Source organism: Prionailurus viverrinus, chromosome A2 (genome assembly GCF_022837055.1).
Source record: "Prionailurus viverrinus isolate Anna chromosome A2, UM_Priviv_1.0, whole genome shotgun sequence".
Classification (NCBI taxonomy): domain Eukaryota; kingdom Metazoa; phylum Chordata; class Mammalia; order Carnivora; family Felidae; genus Prionailurus; species Prionailurus viverrinus.
Genome location: NC_062562.1, coordinates 114,712,037 through 114,727,975, shown reverse-complemented (window position 1 = coordinate 114,727,975; position 15,939 = coordinate 114,712,037). Strand labels below are relative to the sequence as shown.

General features: G+C 41.0%; 1 protein-coding gene across 2 annotated transcripts in view; it reads right to left on the bottom strand.

Moving 5' to 3' along the window:
• The window catches only part of DNAH11 (dynein axonemal heavy chain 11), a 355,616-nt gene that overhangs the window by 3,542 nt on the left and 336,135 nt on the right, over nt 1–15,939 (bottom strand). For both annotated transcript variants that reach the window (XM_047849106.1, XM_047849105.1), the window contains exons 77-79: nt 8,603–8,845; nt 5,577–5,759; nt 5,382–5,497 (exon numbers count right to left, since the gene is read on the bottom strand). In XM_047849106.1, coding sequence (XP_047705062.1) covers nt 5,382–5,497; nt 5,577–5,759; nt 8,603–8,845 — 542 coding nt within the window. The remainder of the gene's footprint in view (nt 1–5,381; nt 5,498–5,576; nt 5,760–8,602; nt 8,846–15,939) is intronic.

Here is a 15,939-nt window from a genome sequence, read left to right as displayed (position 1 = left end):
CATCAGGGAAGTATAAATCAAAACCACAATGAGCTATCACCTCACACAAGTCAGAATGGCTAACATTAACTCCTGCAACAATAAATGTTGGTGAGGATGCAGAGAAAGAGGATCTCTTTTGCACTGCTGGTGGGAATGCAAGCTGGTGCAGCCACTCTGGAAAACAGTATGGAAGTTCCTCAAAAAATTAAAAATAGAACTCCCCTACCACCCAGCCATTGCACTACTAGGTATTTATCCAAGGGATATGGATGTGATGTTTCAAAGGGACACATGTACCCCAATGTTTATAGTAGTGCTATCAACCATAGCCAAAGTATGGAAAGAGCCCAAAATCCATGGATGGATGAATGGATAAAGAAGACGTGGTATATATATATACAATGCAATGTTACTCGGCAATCAAAAAGAATGAAATCTTGCCATTTGCAACTACGTGGGTGGAACTGGAGGGTATAATGGTAAGCAAAATTAGAGAAAGACAAATATCCAAATATCCAGGGAGGGGGACAAAACATAAAAGACTCTAAAATATAGAGAACAGAGGGTTGCTGGAGTGGCTGCAGGAAGGGGGATGGGCTAAATGGGTAAGGGGCATTAAGGAATCTAATCCTGAAATCATTGTTGCACCATACACTAACTTGGATGTAAATTTAAAAATTAATTAAAAAATGAAATGAAAAACTTATGTACAATTTTAGGAAATTTGGGTTTTCCTAAATTACAAATCTGACTTTGTAAAATCAGGGACGTACCATATTTCCAGAAAATGTGACCCAAGAAAAATCAATGCCAAGACACATTATAATATAGACCAAAGACAGAATCCTCTGGATCGCGAAGAAAAAACATGAAGTCTTTTAGAAAAGGAGAAAGAAAGTCAGCCACAGACCCCTATACAGCAGCATTTGATCAGAGCAAGCCACGCTGCCTACAAAGCCCCCAACAGTGAGTGGGTTCCACTTTTTTTTTTTTTTTATAACCAGCCAGCCTGTTCTTTGAGTATAAAGACAGCTGATTATATGGCATAAGATAATGGCAGCAAATCCAATGAACAAGAAGGCTGAATCATCCAGCAAATAAAAACAAGTGGGATCTGAAGGACTCTTTCTTAATATATTTAAAACCCTGAGAAAGAAACTAGAATAATAGTCTTAAAAACAGGAAATTATGAAACCAAGTTGGGTACTTTCTCTGATTTCAGTATAAACAACTTGGAATTGAAAAATTGATTTTGGACAATGAAATGTTATCTTTTTTAATTAAACTTTTTTTTTTTTTAACATTTGTTCTTTTTTGAGAGATAGACTGTGAGTTGGGGAGGGGCAGAGAGAGAGGGAGACAGAGAATCTGAAGCAGGCTCCAGGCTCCGAGCTGTCAGCACAGAGCCTGACATGGGGCTTGGACTTACAAACCCTGAGATCACAACCTAAGCCAAACTTGGATGTTTAACTGACTGAGCCACCCAGGTGCCCCGAGGACAATAAAATTTTAAAGTTAAGGGGAGACACACAGTAAACCTAGAAACCATTGAAAACAAAATGAAGTCCCCCCTCCCCAGAAGTGATGAGATCAACCAGGATATAGCAGAGACAGACTGAAAATAAGAGTTCAGATAAGCAAATACAATGAAGATTATGAGGAAGATGGCATTTATTGGGAGACATAAGGGCTGAGAATTTTTCAGGGTGGAAGCAATGGGTAGACATACACACTTACAATAGCACACAGGAGCAAGTAGGCTACAATTTTAAAAGCCCACATCTAAATACATCAGTAAAACTGTGGAACATCGATAGTAAAGAAAAAAATCTTAAGAACTTCCCCAGAGAAAACAGATTAGTTGTGAAGAGATGACAAGTACACTTAAGAACAGTCTCATCAGCTATAATAAATGCCAGAAAACCATGGAGGTAGCAAACTCAAGCACCGAAATTATTCGTATGCTGGAACTGCAGGTTACCCATAGTACAAGAGCATAGGGAAAAAGATTCTGATAAAGAACACCATTTACTCCCCACCATACATACTGAGAGCTCTGGCATAGATTTTGTCTTTCAGCGAAAAGAGACGGGGGCCCAGAACAAAGGAGCCCAGAATCAGATGTAAAAAGCAACAAAGGAGCAAAGACATCAACACATGTTGTCAAAGCAAAAATAATACTGACTATAAACAAAAATATTATGGATTAATATAAGGTTGAATTACAATTGCAGACCAGAGGAGGCAAGAGGGAGATTAAAGTGTTGACTTTACATTATATCAGAGCAGTCAAGTATGGGGGTGCCTGGGTGGCCCAGTTGCTTGGGTGTCTGACTTCAGCTCAGGTCATGGTCTCATCGTTTGTGAGTTCAAGCCCTGCACAGGGGCTGTGTGCTAACAGCTCCTGGAGCCTACTTCCGATTTTGTGTCTCTCTCTGCCCCTTTTCCCATTTGCGCTTGCTCTCTCTCTCTCTCAAAAATAAACATTAAAAAAGCCAAGTGTGTAGGCTACAATGTAAAGTGTCTCTGTTAAAATAATAAGGATAAGCATGTAATAAAGAAAACTGTTAAACTGACAGAAGCCTGAAAAAAATTGGAAAAGTAGAAAAATATAGAAATAAGCACAAAATAAGATGGAAGTCCAAAGTTACCATTATGACAAAACTTAAGTACAATATAAATATTTTTTATTGGAAATAAAAAATTTGATTTGGGGGGCACTTGGTTGGCTCAGTTAAGCATGCAACTTCAGCTCATCGCATGGTTTGTGAGTTCAAGCCCCGCATCGGGCTCCATGCTGATAGTGCAGAGCCTGCTTGGGATTCTCTCTCCCTCTCTTTCTGACCCTCCCCTCCCCTTCTCTCTCAAAACTAAAAAAAAAAAAAAAAAAAAAATGTTGGACATCCACAGCATTCATAGAAATCCAGTGAGTAGCTTTGCTCACTCTTCCTGCCAGTTGTTTGCTGCCATCTGTTCCTTCCACATTCTACCTTCCTTTTTTTTTTTTAATTTTATTTTTTAGTTTTTAGAATTTACATCCAAATTAGTTAGCATATAGTGCAACAATGATTTCAGGAATAGATTCCTTAATGCCCCTTACCCATTTAGCTCATCCCCCTCCCACAACCCCTCCAGCAACCCTCAGTTTGTTCTCCATATTTATGAGTCTCTTCTGTTTTGTCCCCCTCCCTGTTGTTATATTATTTTTGTTTCCCTTCCCTTATGTTCATCTGTTTTGCCTCTTAAGGTCTTCATATGAGTGAAGTCCTAGGATTTTTGTCTTTCTCTAATTTCACTTAGCATAATACCCTCCAGTTCCATCCACGTAGTTGCAAATGGCAAAACTTCATTCTTTTTGATTGCCAAGTAATACTCCATTGTATATATGTACCACATCTTTTTTATCCATTCATCCATCGATGGACATTTGGGCTCTTTCTATATACTTTGGCTGTTGTTGATAGTGCTGCTATAAATGTGGGGGTGCACGTGTCCCTTCGAAACAGCACACCTGTATCCTGTGGATACATGCCTAGTAGTGCAACAGGTGGGTTGTAGGGTAGTTCTATTTTTAGTTTTATGAGGAACCTCCATACTGTTTTCCAGAGCGGCTGCACCAGTTTGCATTCCTACCAACAATGCAAAAGAGATCCTCTTTCTCTGCATCCTTGCCAACATCTGATGTTGCCTGAGTGGTTGATGTTAGCCAGTGTGACATGTATGAGGTGATATCTCATTGTGGTTTTGAACTGTATTTCCCTGATGAGTGATGTTGAGCATTTTTTTTTCATGTGTTGGTTGGCCATCTGGATTTCTTTGGAGAAGTGTCTATTCATGTCTTTCACCCATTTCTTCACTGGATTATTTGTTTTTTGGGTGTTGAGTTTGATAAGTTCTTTATAGATTTTGGACACTAACCCTTTATCTGATATGTCATTTGCAAATAGCTTCTCCTATTCTGTCAGTTTCCTTTTAGTTTTGCTGATTGTTTCCTTCACTGTGCAGAAGCTTTTTATTTTGATGAGGGCCCAGTAGTTCATTTTTGCTTTGATTTCCCTTGCCTCTAGAGACGTGTTGAGTAAGAAGTCGCTGCAGCCAAGATCAAAGAGGTTTTTGCCTGCTTTCTCCTCAAGGGTTTTGATGGCTTCCTGTCTTACATTGAGGTCTTTCATCCATTTTGAGTTTATTTTTGTGTATGGTGTAAGAAAGTGGCCCAGGTTCATTCTTCTGCATGTCACTGTCCAGTTTTCCCAGCACCACTTGCTGAAGAGACTGTCTTTATTCCATCGGATATTCTTTCCTGCTTTGTCAAAGATGAGTTGGCCATACATTTGTGGGTCGGTTTCTGGGTTCTCTATTTTGTTCCATTGATCTGAGTGTCTGTTCTTGTTGCACCTTCCATTCTTATGTTGGCACACCTCCCTACACAGCAAACACCTGGCTGCCTATGTGGCAGTTCCAAGGTGCACACATTTTCAGTGTGTAGCCCACAGCAGGTCTTGAACTCATGACCCTGAGATCAAGAGTTGACACTTAACCAAGTGAGCCTTCCAGGTACCCCAAAGTTTTGTTTTTAAGATTTTATTTTTAAAGTAATCTCTATACCCAACATGGGGCTTGAACTCACAACCGTGAGATCAAGAGTCACAGGCACCCCTCATTTGGAATTCCCATGGGGCCTTCCAATTTAAGGTTCAGAGGACCATTCTGGTTCATGGAAGAAAGACTTAGGAAAGTATGGATTAAAGAAAATTCCATACCAAAAAGACAGGAATGGAGGGAACCTTTCAAACTTTGTGTGTTGACTATGAAGGCCAAGGAGCAGTTGGAGAGAGCCCTGGCTGTGAGGGAGCTGTGGATGTTCATCCATGGCTTTGGGACACCTCTCTCCACTCACAGCCACACACAGAAGCAGTTGGATTTATGGTGTACTCTACTATGAGCTTTTAAAAGTCAGCTTTGAGATGGCATTGGTAATCACTGGCTTTGAAAATAAGGTATGAAGGGACACGAAAACAAACTCAGGTTACCTCCCATGGCCATTTAAATAACTGAATGAAGGAATTTTATTCCCTACATTTTTGACATGATAAACTGAGAAATTAGGAAGGTCAGGTATTTTGTTCAAGATTAAATAGCTAATAAGTAAGGGGCTATGACCCCTTGCTTTGACCCTGATTTTCACCTGATTTTTTCACTGATTTTTACCTTCGGAGCAACCCACGGAAGACACTCAGGAACAACTGGTGGTAGTTTGTTTGCACAATTATGCAAAGTACAGCCCCAAAGTACTCACAAAGTATAGCCTTCACAGTTCTTCTGACACAACAGTAACTCAGAACGCTGAGCCAGCACCCAGGTGGAGAAAGGCCAGTGGGAGCAGGGAGGGAATCGCTTACCAGTGGGCCAGGCCGTAAGTAGATGGATATGCCAGTTTGCTCCAAGCGTCTGGCACTGTGTCATAACTCAGCTGGGACTGCTGGGCTTCCATGTCAGGAGATAACGTCAGCTCCCCCTTGCATGGAGAAAAGAGGCCACAAAGTGAGTGCCCTCCAATGTGGGAAAACCTGCTCTGGCACCACTTTTAAACTCACCTTCCAACCAAGGTCTAATTGTTGAAGTGACACACGGATTTCCCGAAGAAGAATATTCATCCTCTCACATTCTTGGAAGCAAACAAGAACATAGGGGCTTCTGTTTGAGGTTTTTTGCATTATCTCCGCCATGTTGAACTCTTCTGGAAGTTTCTCCAAAATGTCATCCAAGACATTCTTAACCTTAAATCATTAACACACACAAAATTTAGCTCCTTTGTATTTCGTTTTTTTAAAGATTCTTTTAAAGTTTATTTTTGAGAGAGAGAGAGAGAGAGAGAGAGAATATGAATTCCAACCAGTCTCCATGCTGTCTGCACAGAGCCCTACGTGGGGCTTGAACTCAGGAAACCACGAGATCATTGCCTGAGCCAAAACCAAGAGTTGGATGCTTAACCAATGAGTCAACGAGGTGTCCCCTTTGTATTTCATTTTTAGTCACAGGGACACTATCCTTGATGTTTGGAAGTCCCAGAATCTATCCCACAACTCCCAATGATGCTTGCTAATGCATTGAAAACATGTCCGCCACTCCTTGGAGGTGGGCAGATGCACTGCCAACTAGCTCAGCTACCTGTGCATGACCGCAGCCCCTCCCCTTCTTTAGATCCCACCAGGGAGGAGCTACTATTTGTAGTTTTTTCACTGGTAGCATTTGGGGAATTGAAGAACTGTCATGAATTCCATTTCACTTGTGCGTGTCAAGACACAATCAGAGGAAGTGGAACCCCAACATCTGGTTATTACGTTTTGTAATCCGCTAATTAAAAAAAAAATCATTTTGAAAGTCACACAAACCAAAAATGCCCTTTAAGCTTGAGCTAATTCTGGTGACTTTATGATGTTGCCCTTTCCAACTGACACAGCCTAAAATTTGGGGAAGCAGTTTAGATCAACGTTTTCAACAACGAGGAAGCCTCTGTCTTCTTTACTTATTGCCCTGAAGAAATAAAAAACTTATACATTAAAGACGCAAAGATGCATACAGTAGTTCAATGTGCATGTTTAGTCTATCCGGTCTCACGGAGCTACGGAAAACCAACAAATACCTAAAGTAGACAAGAGAGTGAAGATAGTGCTGTCTGTCTTCAGCCCCAGGCCACTTTCCGTCTCCCACTGATTTCTGGGATTACTGCCTACAGTTCTGACAGCATTAACAACAAGTTGCTTTAGCGCCCGGCATGTAATTTTTCAGGTCCTGCAGTCTTATTCCTCTACAATAGCTGCACAAAGTACAAAACAGTGTAGTAGGCAAGTTAGGTAAAGGGGTGGCTTTTGGAATCAGCTGGAGTTTGATTTCCTTCATTGGCCCTTTCTAGCTGTCTAGCAAATCACCTAAACTTAATTCTGTAACAGGGATCCTGATACTACTCAGAGCTATTGAGAATTAAATGGTTTCTTCCTAAAGCACTTTCTTAAGTGCTTAGCATATAGTAAGCACTCAATAAATTCGTTGCTACAATCTGTTTGCCTATTTGGGGTGTTGAGATATCTCAAGAGGTTTGCTTTATAGTTTCTGGTTTAACGGTCAGCTTCTTTGTTGGAAAGAATGAAGCCCAAAAAACAAAATGAAGACCTCATCTACCTCTCTGCTTGTGTTAATACTATAGCTTTTGCCAAATGGGTGATCTTTTTCATCTTCTTAAGAAAAAAAAAAGGTGTAATATTCAGATAAGGGAGATGTTAGTATATGGGATAAAACACCACACAACAAATCCTAAAGCCTCTAAATGACAGCCAGTGCCTCAACAAATGGCCATATTTCAAGAAATAATACAGAAAATTCCTGAGACCTCACGATAAGGAAATCTGAGAGTGTGTTCCAACAACTTATCCTTGTCCCTCAAATCCTGATTAATAATTGTGAGAGGGGAATATGGGCTAATTTACGTGGGGAAAAATAAACTAGTAAGGTTTTAAGTTAACGAGAAATAAGATTTTAATCTAAATGTAAAAAAAGGTAGCATTTGATGTCTATTTCTCATCCCCATCATTCTAGGCAATAGATACCTTCAAAAGACTAACGCTAAAAGCAAAACAAACCAACAACAACAACAAAAAAAACCAATGCCAGTCTCCCAAGATAATCTAATAAAGACATCATAAAATGACAGAGCCAAAAACACACAATAAAAAAGCAAGTCACAGATTTGGAGAAGAGGTTTGCCATACATCTATCTGACAAAGGATACACGTTGAGAACAGAGTCCTTACAAATCTGTAAGAAAAACATTGACAACAATTTTTAAAAAAATGGGCAAGCAACTGGAACAGGTACTTCACATGAGATTCTATCCACATGGCTATAACCCCATGAAAAGATATTCAGCATCACCCCTTGCCTAAGGAATGCAAAGTTAAAACCATGATGAAATACTACCTTTCACAAAACCTCAACGAAAGAGAACAGGGGACACTTGCACACTGCTGGTGGGAGTGTAAGTGGTACAAGCACTTTTGAAAACTGTTTGGGAATATCGACTGAAACTACATGTTACACCCGGTGATCCAGCAATTCCACTTCTCAGCAGAGAGGGTAAGAAGTATGAGTGGACGCCTCTGGGAGTTGCCAGTGCTGGGTGACAAGAGATTACAAGAATGTTCATGGCTGGGATATTCGTAATAGTGAAAAGCTAGAAAGAACCCAAACATCCATCTACTATAGAACGAAGAAAAAATGGCATATTCATACGATAGAATATAAAACAAAAATGAATCACTACCCCATGCAACAACATGGGTGAATCTCACAAACATAACACAGAATGAAAGGAGCCAAACCTAAATAAGTACACAGTGCATGAATGCATGTATTTGAAGTTCAAACACAGGCAAAGCTAACCTATGGTGACAGAGGTAAGATGAGTAGTTACCTTTAGATGGGAGAGGGAGGGATATACTGACCCTGAGTGTTGGAAATGTTATGTATTTTGATCTGGTGGTGGTGAGATAGTTGTATAGAAAGGGAGAAATTCATTGAGTTGTACACGCAAGATTAGTTCCACAAAAAAAGAAAGACCCTCTACCTTTTCTTCCGTGGACTGCCCCAGCTCCTCACTGACGAGTGCATTCCTGGGCTGCATCTCCAGCAAAGTTCTGAAGAGAGTGTTCGACATCACCGTCAGGAATTCTATTTCAGCATTTGGGTGGAGGCCATACAGTGCTGGGCTTTCTGGAGGAAGCCTCTCCTCTATGTACTGGTGGTAGCCTGAATAATCTAGATTAGGTGGGGCTGCAAATCCTGGGGCCAGCGTCAGTTCATCTTCCACCTTCGACCACAAAGGAACAGAGTCAGTTATTCCAAGTCTAATTGGGCATGAATCTTCGCATCCTAAAATATTTTGAGAACGCTCTTAACAAGAAGGTCTCGGTGCAATGCTGGATAGGTAGCGGGCTCTCTAAAATGTTTCACAACCCTTTTGTAATTTGATCATTTGGCCCTGTGTTTGGCACCAGGCTGACCTCTGGGGAGGAGTCCAAGGAACACACATGAATCCCTGCCCTGAGAAGCCTCAGTCCACAGTTTGCCCAGGGCAACATGGTACCTGAACACAGCTGAACCATCTGCTGTGTACTAGTCACCCCATCAAATGCTTCAAGTCACTGATTATCCCACACATCTGCAAACATTTTGTAGAGAGAAATGGAGATTAGGAGTAACTTCCCCAGGCAAGATGTTTGATTTAAATCTTAATTCTGAACGCATCTTAGTATGGCTCTATAGGTTTTACTTTCCTAATATACGCATTTGCCATAATACTCTTCAAGTTATTTTTTACACGATACAGAGTTCTATGTACTCATACTGAATAAACAGGAGTGTGTATATGTAAGTAACAAGTTAGAGGGCACTATCTACAAAGAGTCAGCTCAGTGACACTTCCTCATGCCTTTGAACCACTCAGGGTAGAGTCCACACTGCTCGCCTCCAGATCCACAGACCCGGGACCGGTGTTGGCACATACTGACGCTCAGTACACAGGTGCCTAATGAATGAACGGCGGGAGCGAGGAGGCATTTATCATACCCATGTACTTCATTAAGGCTTCGGTAGAGGAAGACATTCCACATAGGGGAAGGATCTAAAGAAAGGCAATGTAAAGAGCAATACCAAACCTAAGTTATGTGAATACAGTTCTTCAAAAGGTGACAAAAGAATTTACAGACATGATTCTCTTCCCAGCCAGGAACAGAGTCAGTCAAGTACTTAGAATGGACTACCTCACTCAGCATAATCTCAGATTTTTTCCTGATGTTTTTAGTCGCCAGGGACCCTAACAAACCTGTTTTGATTTTCCTAATCTCTCTTGCTATTAATTCTGGCTCCACGTGCTTAAATGTACAGAGGCGTGTGACTTTTAACACTCACCTAATGGAGCTATTTTAGGCTTAGATTTTCTAAGTCATTTTCTGAAATCGGGGTTTTTCTCTCCAATTTTGTATGTTGTGCCATCTGGTCCCCTCACTCTCACCCAGAGGCAAAGTGAATATTCACGAATGTTTATTCAGTATAAGTACTCATCACCTAGTATACCACAACAAGCCTTGAAAATATAAAAGGTTCATATAACCTAGTTCTTAAGGGACTCACAGTCTGATGGGGGACAAAAGAAGTGATTTTCTTCACAAGCATGTCACCTGTGAATAATGGCAGTTTGTTCCTGCTCAGACCTGCAAGTCCAGGTTTCCTAGAGAGCCTGCGGCCTCAGAGACAATGCTCAGTGGCTGGCTGTGAATTCCAAAGACTTTTTAAATATTTGAGTCAGCATTTCTCTTTTGCACTAGGAAGATTTCCAAGTTAATCTAGTCTTTTATTTTGTGACAAACAGAAGTCTTGACTAATGCATATGAGAAGGAGCAGCTTGGACCATCTTCCCCACCAGCATCTATTAGCTTGGTTTGTTTCACTCATTGATCTGCATTTTCTATCATTTCACATTTATATATCAGAATAATCAATTGCCATCTCACTGATTCAGGGTGACCAAAACAGAACTGTGAGGGACAGTTCAACTCACGTTTTTATTCTACAAGATAAATTAGTCAAAATAAAAATATGGGCACAAAATACCAATAATGAAACCAAAAGTTAGAATACATACAAACCAAACTTTATTCTCTAAAAACAAGGACCTGGTCTTCCCCGATGGTGCTCACTAGACTGTTGAAATTTTAAGAGCCACAGTTAAATTGCCTTTCAATTAAAAACAGAGTTTTAAGCAAAGACACAAACCCAAAAGTGGAACCACTTAAAAACGTTAAAATGCCATGGGGACTGCAAATTTGTTTCAGCGCATATTCCTACAGTGCTGGTGGGAATGCAAATGGCTGTACTTTCTGGAGAGACAGGCAGTCTTTACAAACAGGCCCAAAGTGCCTTTTATATGTTCGTTAATGAGCAAAACAAAAGAGCCACAAAGGAAAAGTAAGGGCTTGAGGTTTACAGCCAGCCAGATGTGGTTCAGTTCCCATCCCTGAAAGGTTTGGTTGCTGGTGGCCTTTCAAAATGACAGTTTATCTGAGTTGCAATCTTGTCAGTGAAGTGATGTTCCTCATAGCAGCCTACTGATAGTGGCTGTGGGAATTTACATGTGTGCAAACAGCTAGGCACGCCGTAAGTAGACTTTTACGTTAGAGTCTTTTCTGCGTCCTAGGAACATTCAGGTACATTTTGATTTTCTGGAAGGAAAAAGACAACCTAAAGAAAGTTCCACTCTAAATTCCTACCACGATGTCAAAGTTTGAGAAGTGAGTTTTAGTTGATACGGGTACATATGTGTGTGTTCTCTTTCTCCTTTAAGAACACTGTAAAGATTTCAGTGTGTTCAAGGACTCCTGGTTCTGAATCCCTTCCCACTCAAGGCCTTCACGAAAAGCTCCTGCTTGTGGACGGGGTCAGAACCGTACAGCTCTCTGCCTACTGACCACTATCTTGCCTTTGGGACAGGGCTTTTTTTTTTAATTTTTTATTTATTTAAAAAAAAAAATTTTTTTTTTTAACGTTTATTTATTTTTGAGACAGAGACAGAGCGTGAACGGGGGAAGGTCAGAGAGAGGGAGACACAGAATCAGAAACAGGCTCCAGGCTCCGAGCTGTCAGCACAGAGCCCGACGCGGGGCTCGAACTCACAGACCGCGAGATCGTGACCTGAGCTGAAGTCGGCTGCTCAACCGACTGAGCCAGCCAGGCGCCCCTGGGACAGGGCTTTTGAGAAGGTTACTGTTACTCCTCAAAAGAATCAATAGTTCTAAAGAGACATTTCTCCAAAGAAGATAAACAAACTCTCAATCAGCACATGAAAAGATGCTCCACATTATTAGCGTTCAGGGAAATGCCAATCAAAACCACAATGCAATACCATTTCACACTTACCAGATGGCTTAAAAAAATGAGAACAAGGGTGTTGGCAAGGCTATGGAGAGAGTACTACACTGATACATTGCTGGCAGGGATATAAAATGGTACAACCACTTTGGAAAACTAGTGTGGCAGTTCCTTCAAATGTTAAACAGAGTTACCATATGATCCAACAATTTCACTCCTAGGTATATACTCAAGGGAAATGGAATCACATGCCCACACAGATACTTGTTCATAAATGTTCATTTGCATCGTTATTCATGATAGCCAAAAATTGGAAACGACCCAAATGTCCGTCAACTGAAGAACGGATAAAGAAAATGTATCCATACGATGGACTGCTATTTGGCCATAAAAAGGAAGCACTGACATGTTAACTATAGCATGGGTGAACCTTGAAAACGTTAAGTGAAAGTGAACACAGAAGGGTACATATCCTACCACTCTATTTATAGAAAATGTCCAGAATAGGCAAATCTAAAGAGACAAAAAGATTAGTTGTTGCCTGGGGTTAGGGAGTTGGGGAGAGGATGTTGAGTGACTCCTAATGGGTATTGGGTTTCTTTGGGGGGATGAGGTGTTCTACAACAGACTGTGGTAAGAGCTGCAAAAAAACCCGTGGATTGTCCAACTGAGATTGGGAAGTTTCAATTTATCTCAATAAAGCTATTAAAAAAAAATGGGATCATACTCTAGGAGAACAAGCCTCCACTTAATGAAAAAAAATCAAGGATTTGAAGTCCTTGTTGGAGAAATCAGTGGCAGGCGCAGTTATTAGACATTGGGAAAGCCAGAATCCTGCCTCTCTGTTGACTCTGTATGACTGTTGTCCTTCTTACATTTTGCTTTCTGATATTCTGGCATTTATTTTTTTTTATTACCTTTTAAGTTTATTCATTTTGAGACAGAGAGAGAGAGAGAGAGAGAGAACAAGCAGGGGAGGGACAGAGAGGGAGAGAGAGAATCCGAAGCAGGCTCCATGGGGTCAGAACAGAGCCCGACTCTGGGCTCGTTGTCACGAATGATAAGGTCATGACCTGAGCCAAAACCAAGAGTCAGACACTTAACTGACTCTGCCACACAGGCGCCCCTGGTATTCTGGTATTTAATAAGACTCACCTCTTCTGCCGTCTCTCAAAGTATATGACAAGAAGTTCCGAGTTTACTGTGAGTCTAAACGAGTGTACTTTCCCTAAATGCCATGGCCTCAAAGTGCTGTGAGGAATTTTCAGAAATCACTCGAAGTTAAATTATATTATCATGATGTCTTTAGAGCTGACAGGTGCATTAGTGATTTTGTGGACAGTACCTTCATTTTACAAGTGAATAAACTGAGGCACACAGAGGTCCTGAGCAAAGCTGGACAGCAAGTTAGTGGCAGAACCAGAAGCTAGAGCTCTGGTCTCCTGGATTGTCAGGTTTTGTTTGCGACACGACCCTGTGGCACCCTCCGTGCACAGTGCGGACACGAGTCAGTGTTTTGTTGACCTATGCCCCAGATACCGCAAACAGATCTGCTCTCGCAATGATGTAGCACACTGCAGACAAAGTCTGTGCTCTGGGGAGTCTGACTGTGAGTTCAAATCCTGGCTTAGCTACTTACCAACTGTGCAACCTCTGTGAATCTGGCTTTCATTTTTGATTACGTGGGATATTAATACCCATTTTGCACGATAATGGTGAGGAGAAGAAATAATACTCATGAATTGTGTAGTACTGACCTCTGGCACAGAGCAGGTTTTTAATAAATGGTTTTCGTTGTTATAATCATAGATAGTCAAGTATGAAATACATATCATGAAACTTTATACTTATAGATAAAATACCTTCCATTTTTAGCATGTTGTTCTAACCTTGTACTAATGTTCAAACCTGACAATGGTTGTTTTGTAGATGAGGAAACTGAGGCTCAGGAGATGTGTCTAAATGCAAATACAGGGGGAATCGAATGTGAACCCTGGTATTGTTTATTTCAGAGCTCAGCCTCCTAATTGTTACCCTATATTACCAGAACAGTTTTTTTTTAATGTTTACCTTTGAGAGAGAAAGAGTGAGAGACAGCGAGAGAGACAGAGACAGAAAGAGAGTGTGTGTGTGTGCACGCACAGAGTTGGGGCAGAGAGAGAGAGGCAGACACAGAATCTGGAACAGGCTCCAGGCTCTGAGCTGTCAGCACAGAGCCTGACACAGGGCTCAAACTCATGAACTGTGAGAACATGACCTGAGCCACCCAGGCGCCCCACCTAGTGCTCATCCCAACAAGTACCCTCTCCTCAATGCCCATCACTCATTTTCCCCTCTCCCCTGCCCCCCATCACCCTCGGTTTGTTCTCTGTATTTAAGAGTCTCTTACGGTTTGCCTCCTTTCCTCCCTCTGTAGCTATTTTTCCCCCTTCCCTTCCCCCCTGGTCTTCTGTTAAGTTTCTCAAGATTCACATACGAGTGAAAACATGTTATCTGTTTTTCTCTTATTTCACTTAGCATAATACCCTCCAGCTTTTGGGTGACCTGATACCTTATTTTCCAAAAGTAACTTACTGTCTCACCTGTTTAGCATTGCCAAATATACACCTTATGTGGAAGAATAATTAATAATTATTCCCTAACTCTGGCCAGAGACCCCCTAAGGCACACTGCTGTCAGGGAACCCTCTCCCAGTGGGACCTCACTTATCTAGCAAGAAACTCACTCAGCCTCCTAAAGGGCAATACCACTGAAAACATTGTGAGGGAAACTTTAAATCCCACACCATTAATGGGTTGCTCTCTTGATCATGTTTCAGTGCAACCAAAGATACTAATTTCTAAATAAGTTAACCCACATGAGAAGTAGTGAAAAGACTTCCTGCAAATGCACAAGTGTTAGATCAAGTTCCTACTATAAAAAGCAAGAGCAGGAAACATATGCAAGCGAACAGAATAACTGGGGTTTTGCAGCATCTAACACCAAGTCAGTAAGTGCTTTTAACTTCCTTTGTTGAGTTGAGAAGGCAGCACTGTCTGGGGCGGAGGCAAGACAGCAAATGACACATTTCTTTCTTTTTAAATTATCCATTTATTTTTAAAGGGTTATTTACATATTTAAGTAATCACACCCAACATGGCACTGGAACTCAAAAGAGATCAAGAGTCACGTGCTCCACCCACTGAGCCTGCCAGGTGCCCTCCCTGCAAAAGAAGCATTTCAATCCTGGAAACGTCAGCAGATCTGCATGGAAGGGTGGTTACGGAAATTTCTAAAGGGTTCACACACACTCCAGTGCCGTTCCTGAGGTTCTGTCGTCTCTTATGTATTGTACAACTCTGTGAATGGGAGCTCAGCCTTGTGAAGGTTAATGGACTGCCTAGTTTGGCAACAGTAATTGGCTCCCTATCCTCAGGCGAGAGCCTGAGAGGGAACATCAGCAGGAGCTTCTCACTCTGCCCCTTGACCTCCACCATCATTTGGAGAAACCAACCTCTGTAAAGGTCGCATGCCCAACACTGTTTATCTTTCCCATCTCCATGGAAACCTACTCCCAGACCTCTTCTGAGGAGTGACTTCCAATTGTATTAAATTGAAAGTGTCTTTCTGACCTGTGAAATCCTGCTCATTAGAACTAAGGAAAGACCAGGAGACTCCGCAAAAAAAACAAATGGTCACACAGCAGCAAAGTTTTTTTTGTTTTTGTTTTTTGGTTTTTTTTGCATTGTTCCCAAATTGTTTAACATTAAAAGTAGCAAAAAAAAAAAAATCTGTCCCCAATTTTGTATATTAGACTACATACAATATAACCTATTTTCTTATATGTGATTATATTACTTCTCAAAATAGACTCAAGGAAGGGTATCAAAATTACGTAATGCTTTTAGGAGATGAAGTTCAGAGAAATTATGAACAGGAGATTGCTCAAACCATTAAAAAATATGGCACTACTTTCTATTATATGTTTACAGTCCTTGGCATATTTTATTTTATTTAAATTCCAGTTAACATACCATGTAATATTAGTTTCAGGTATGC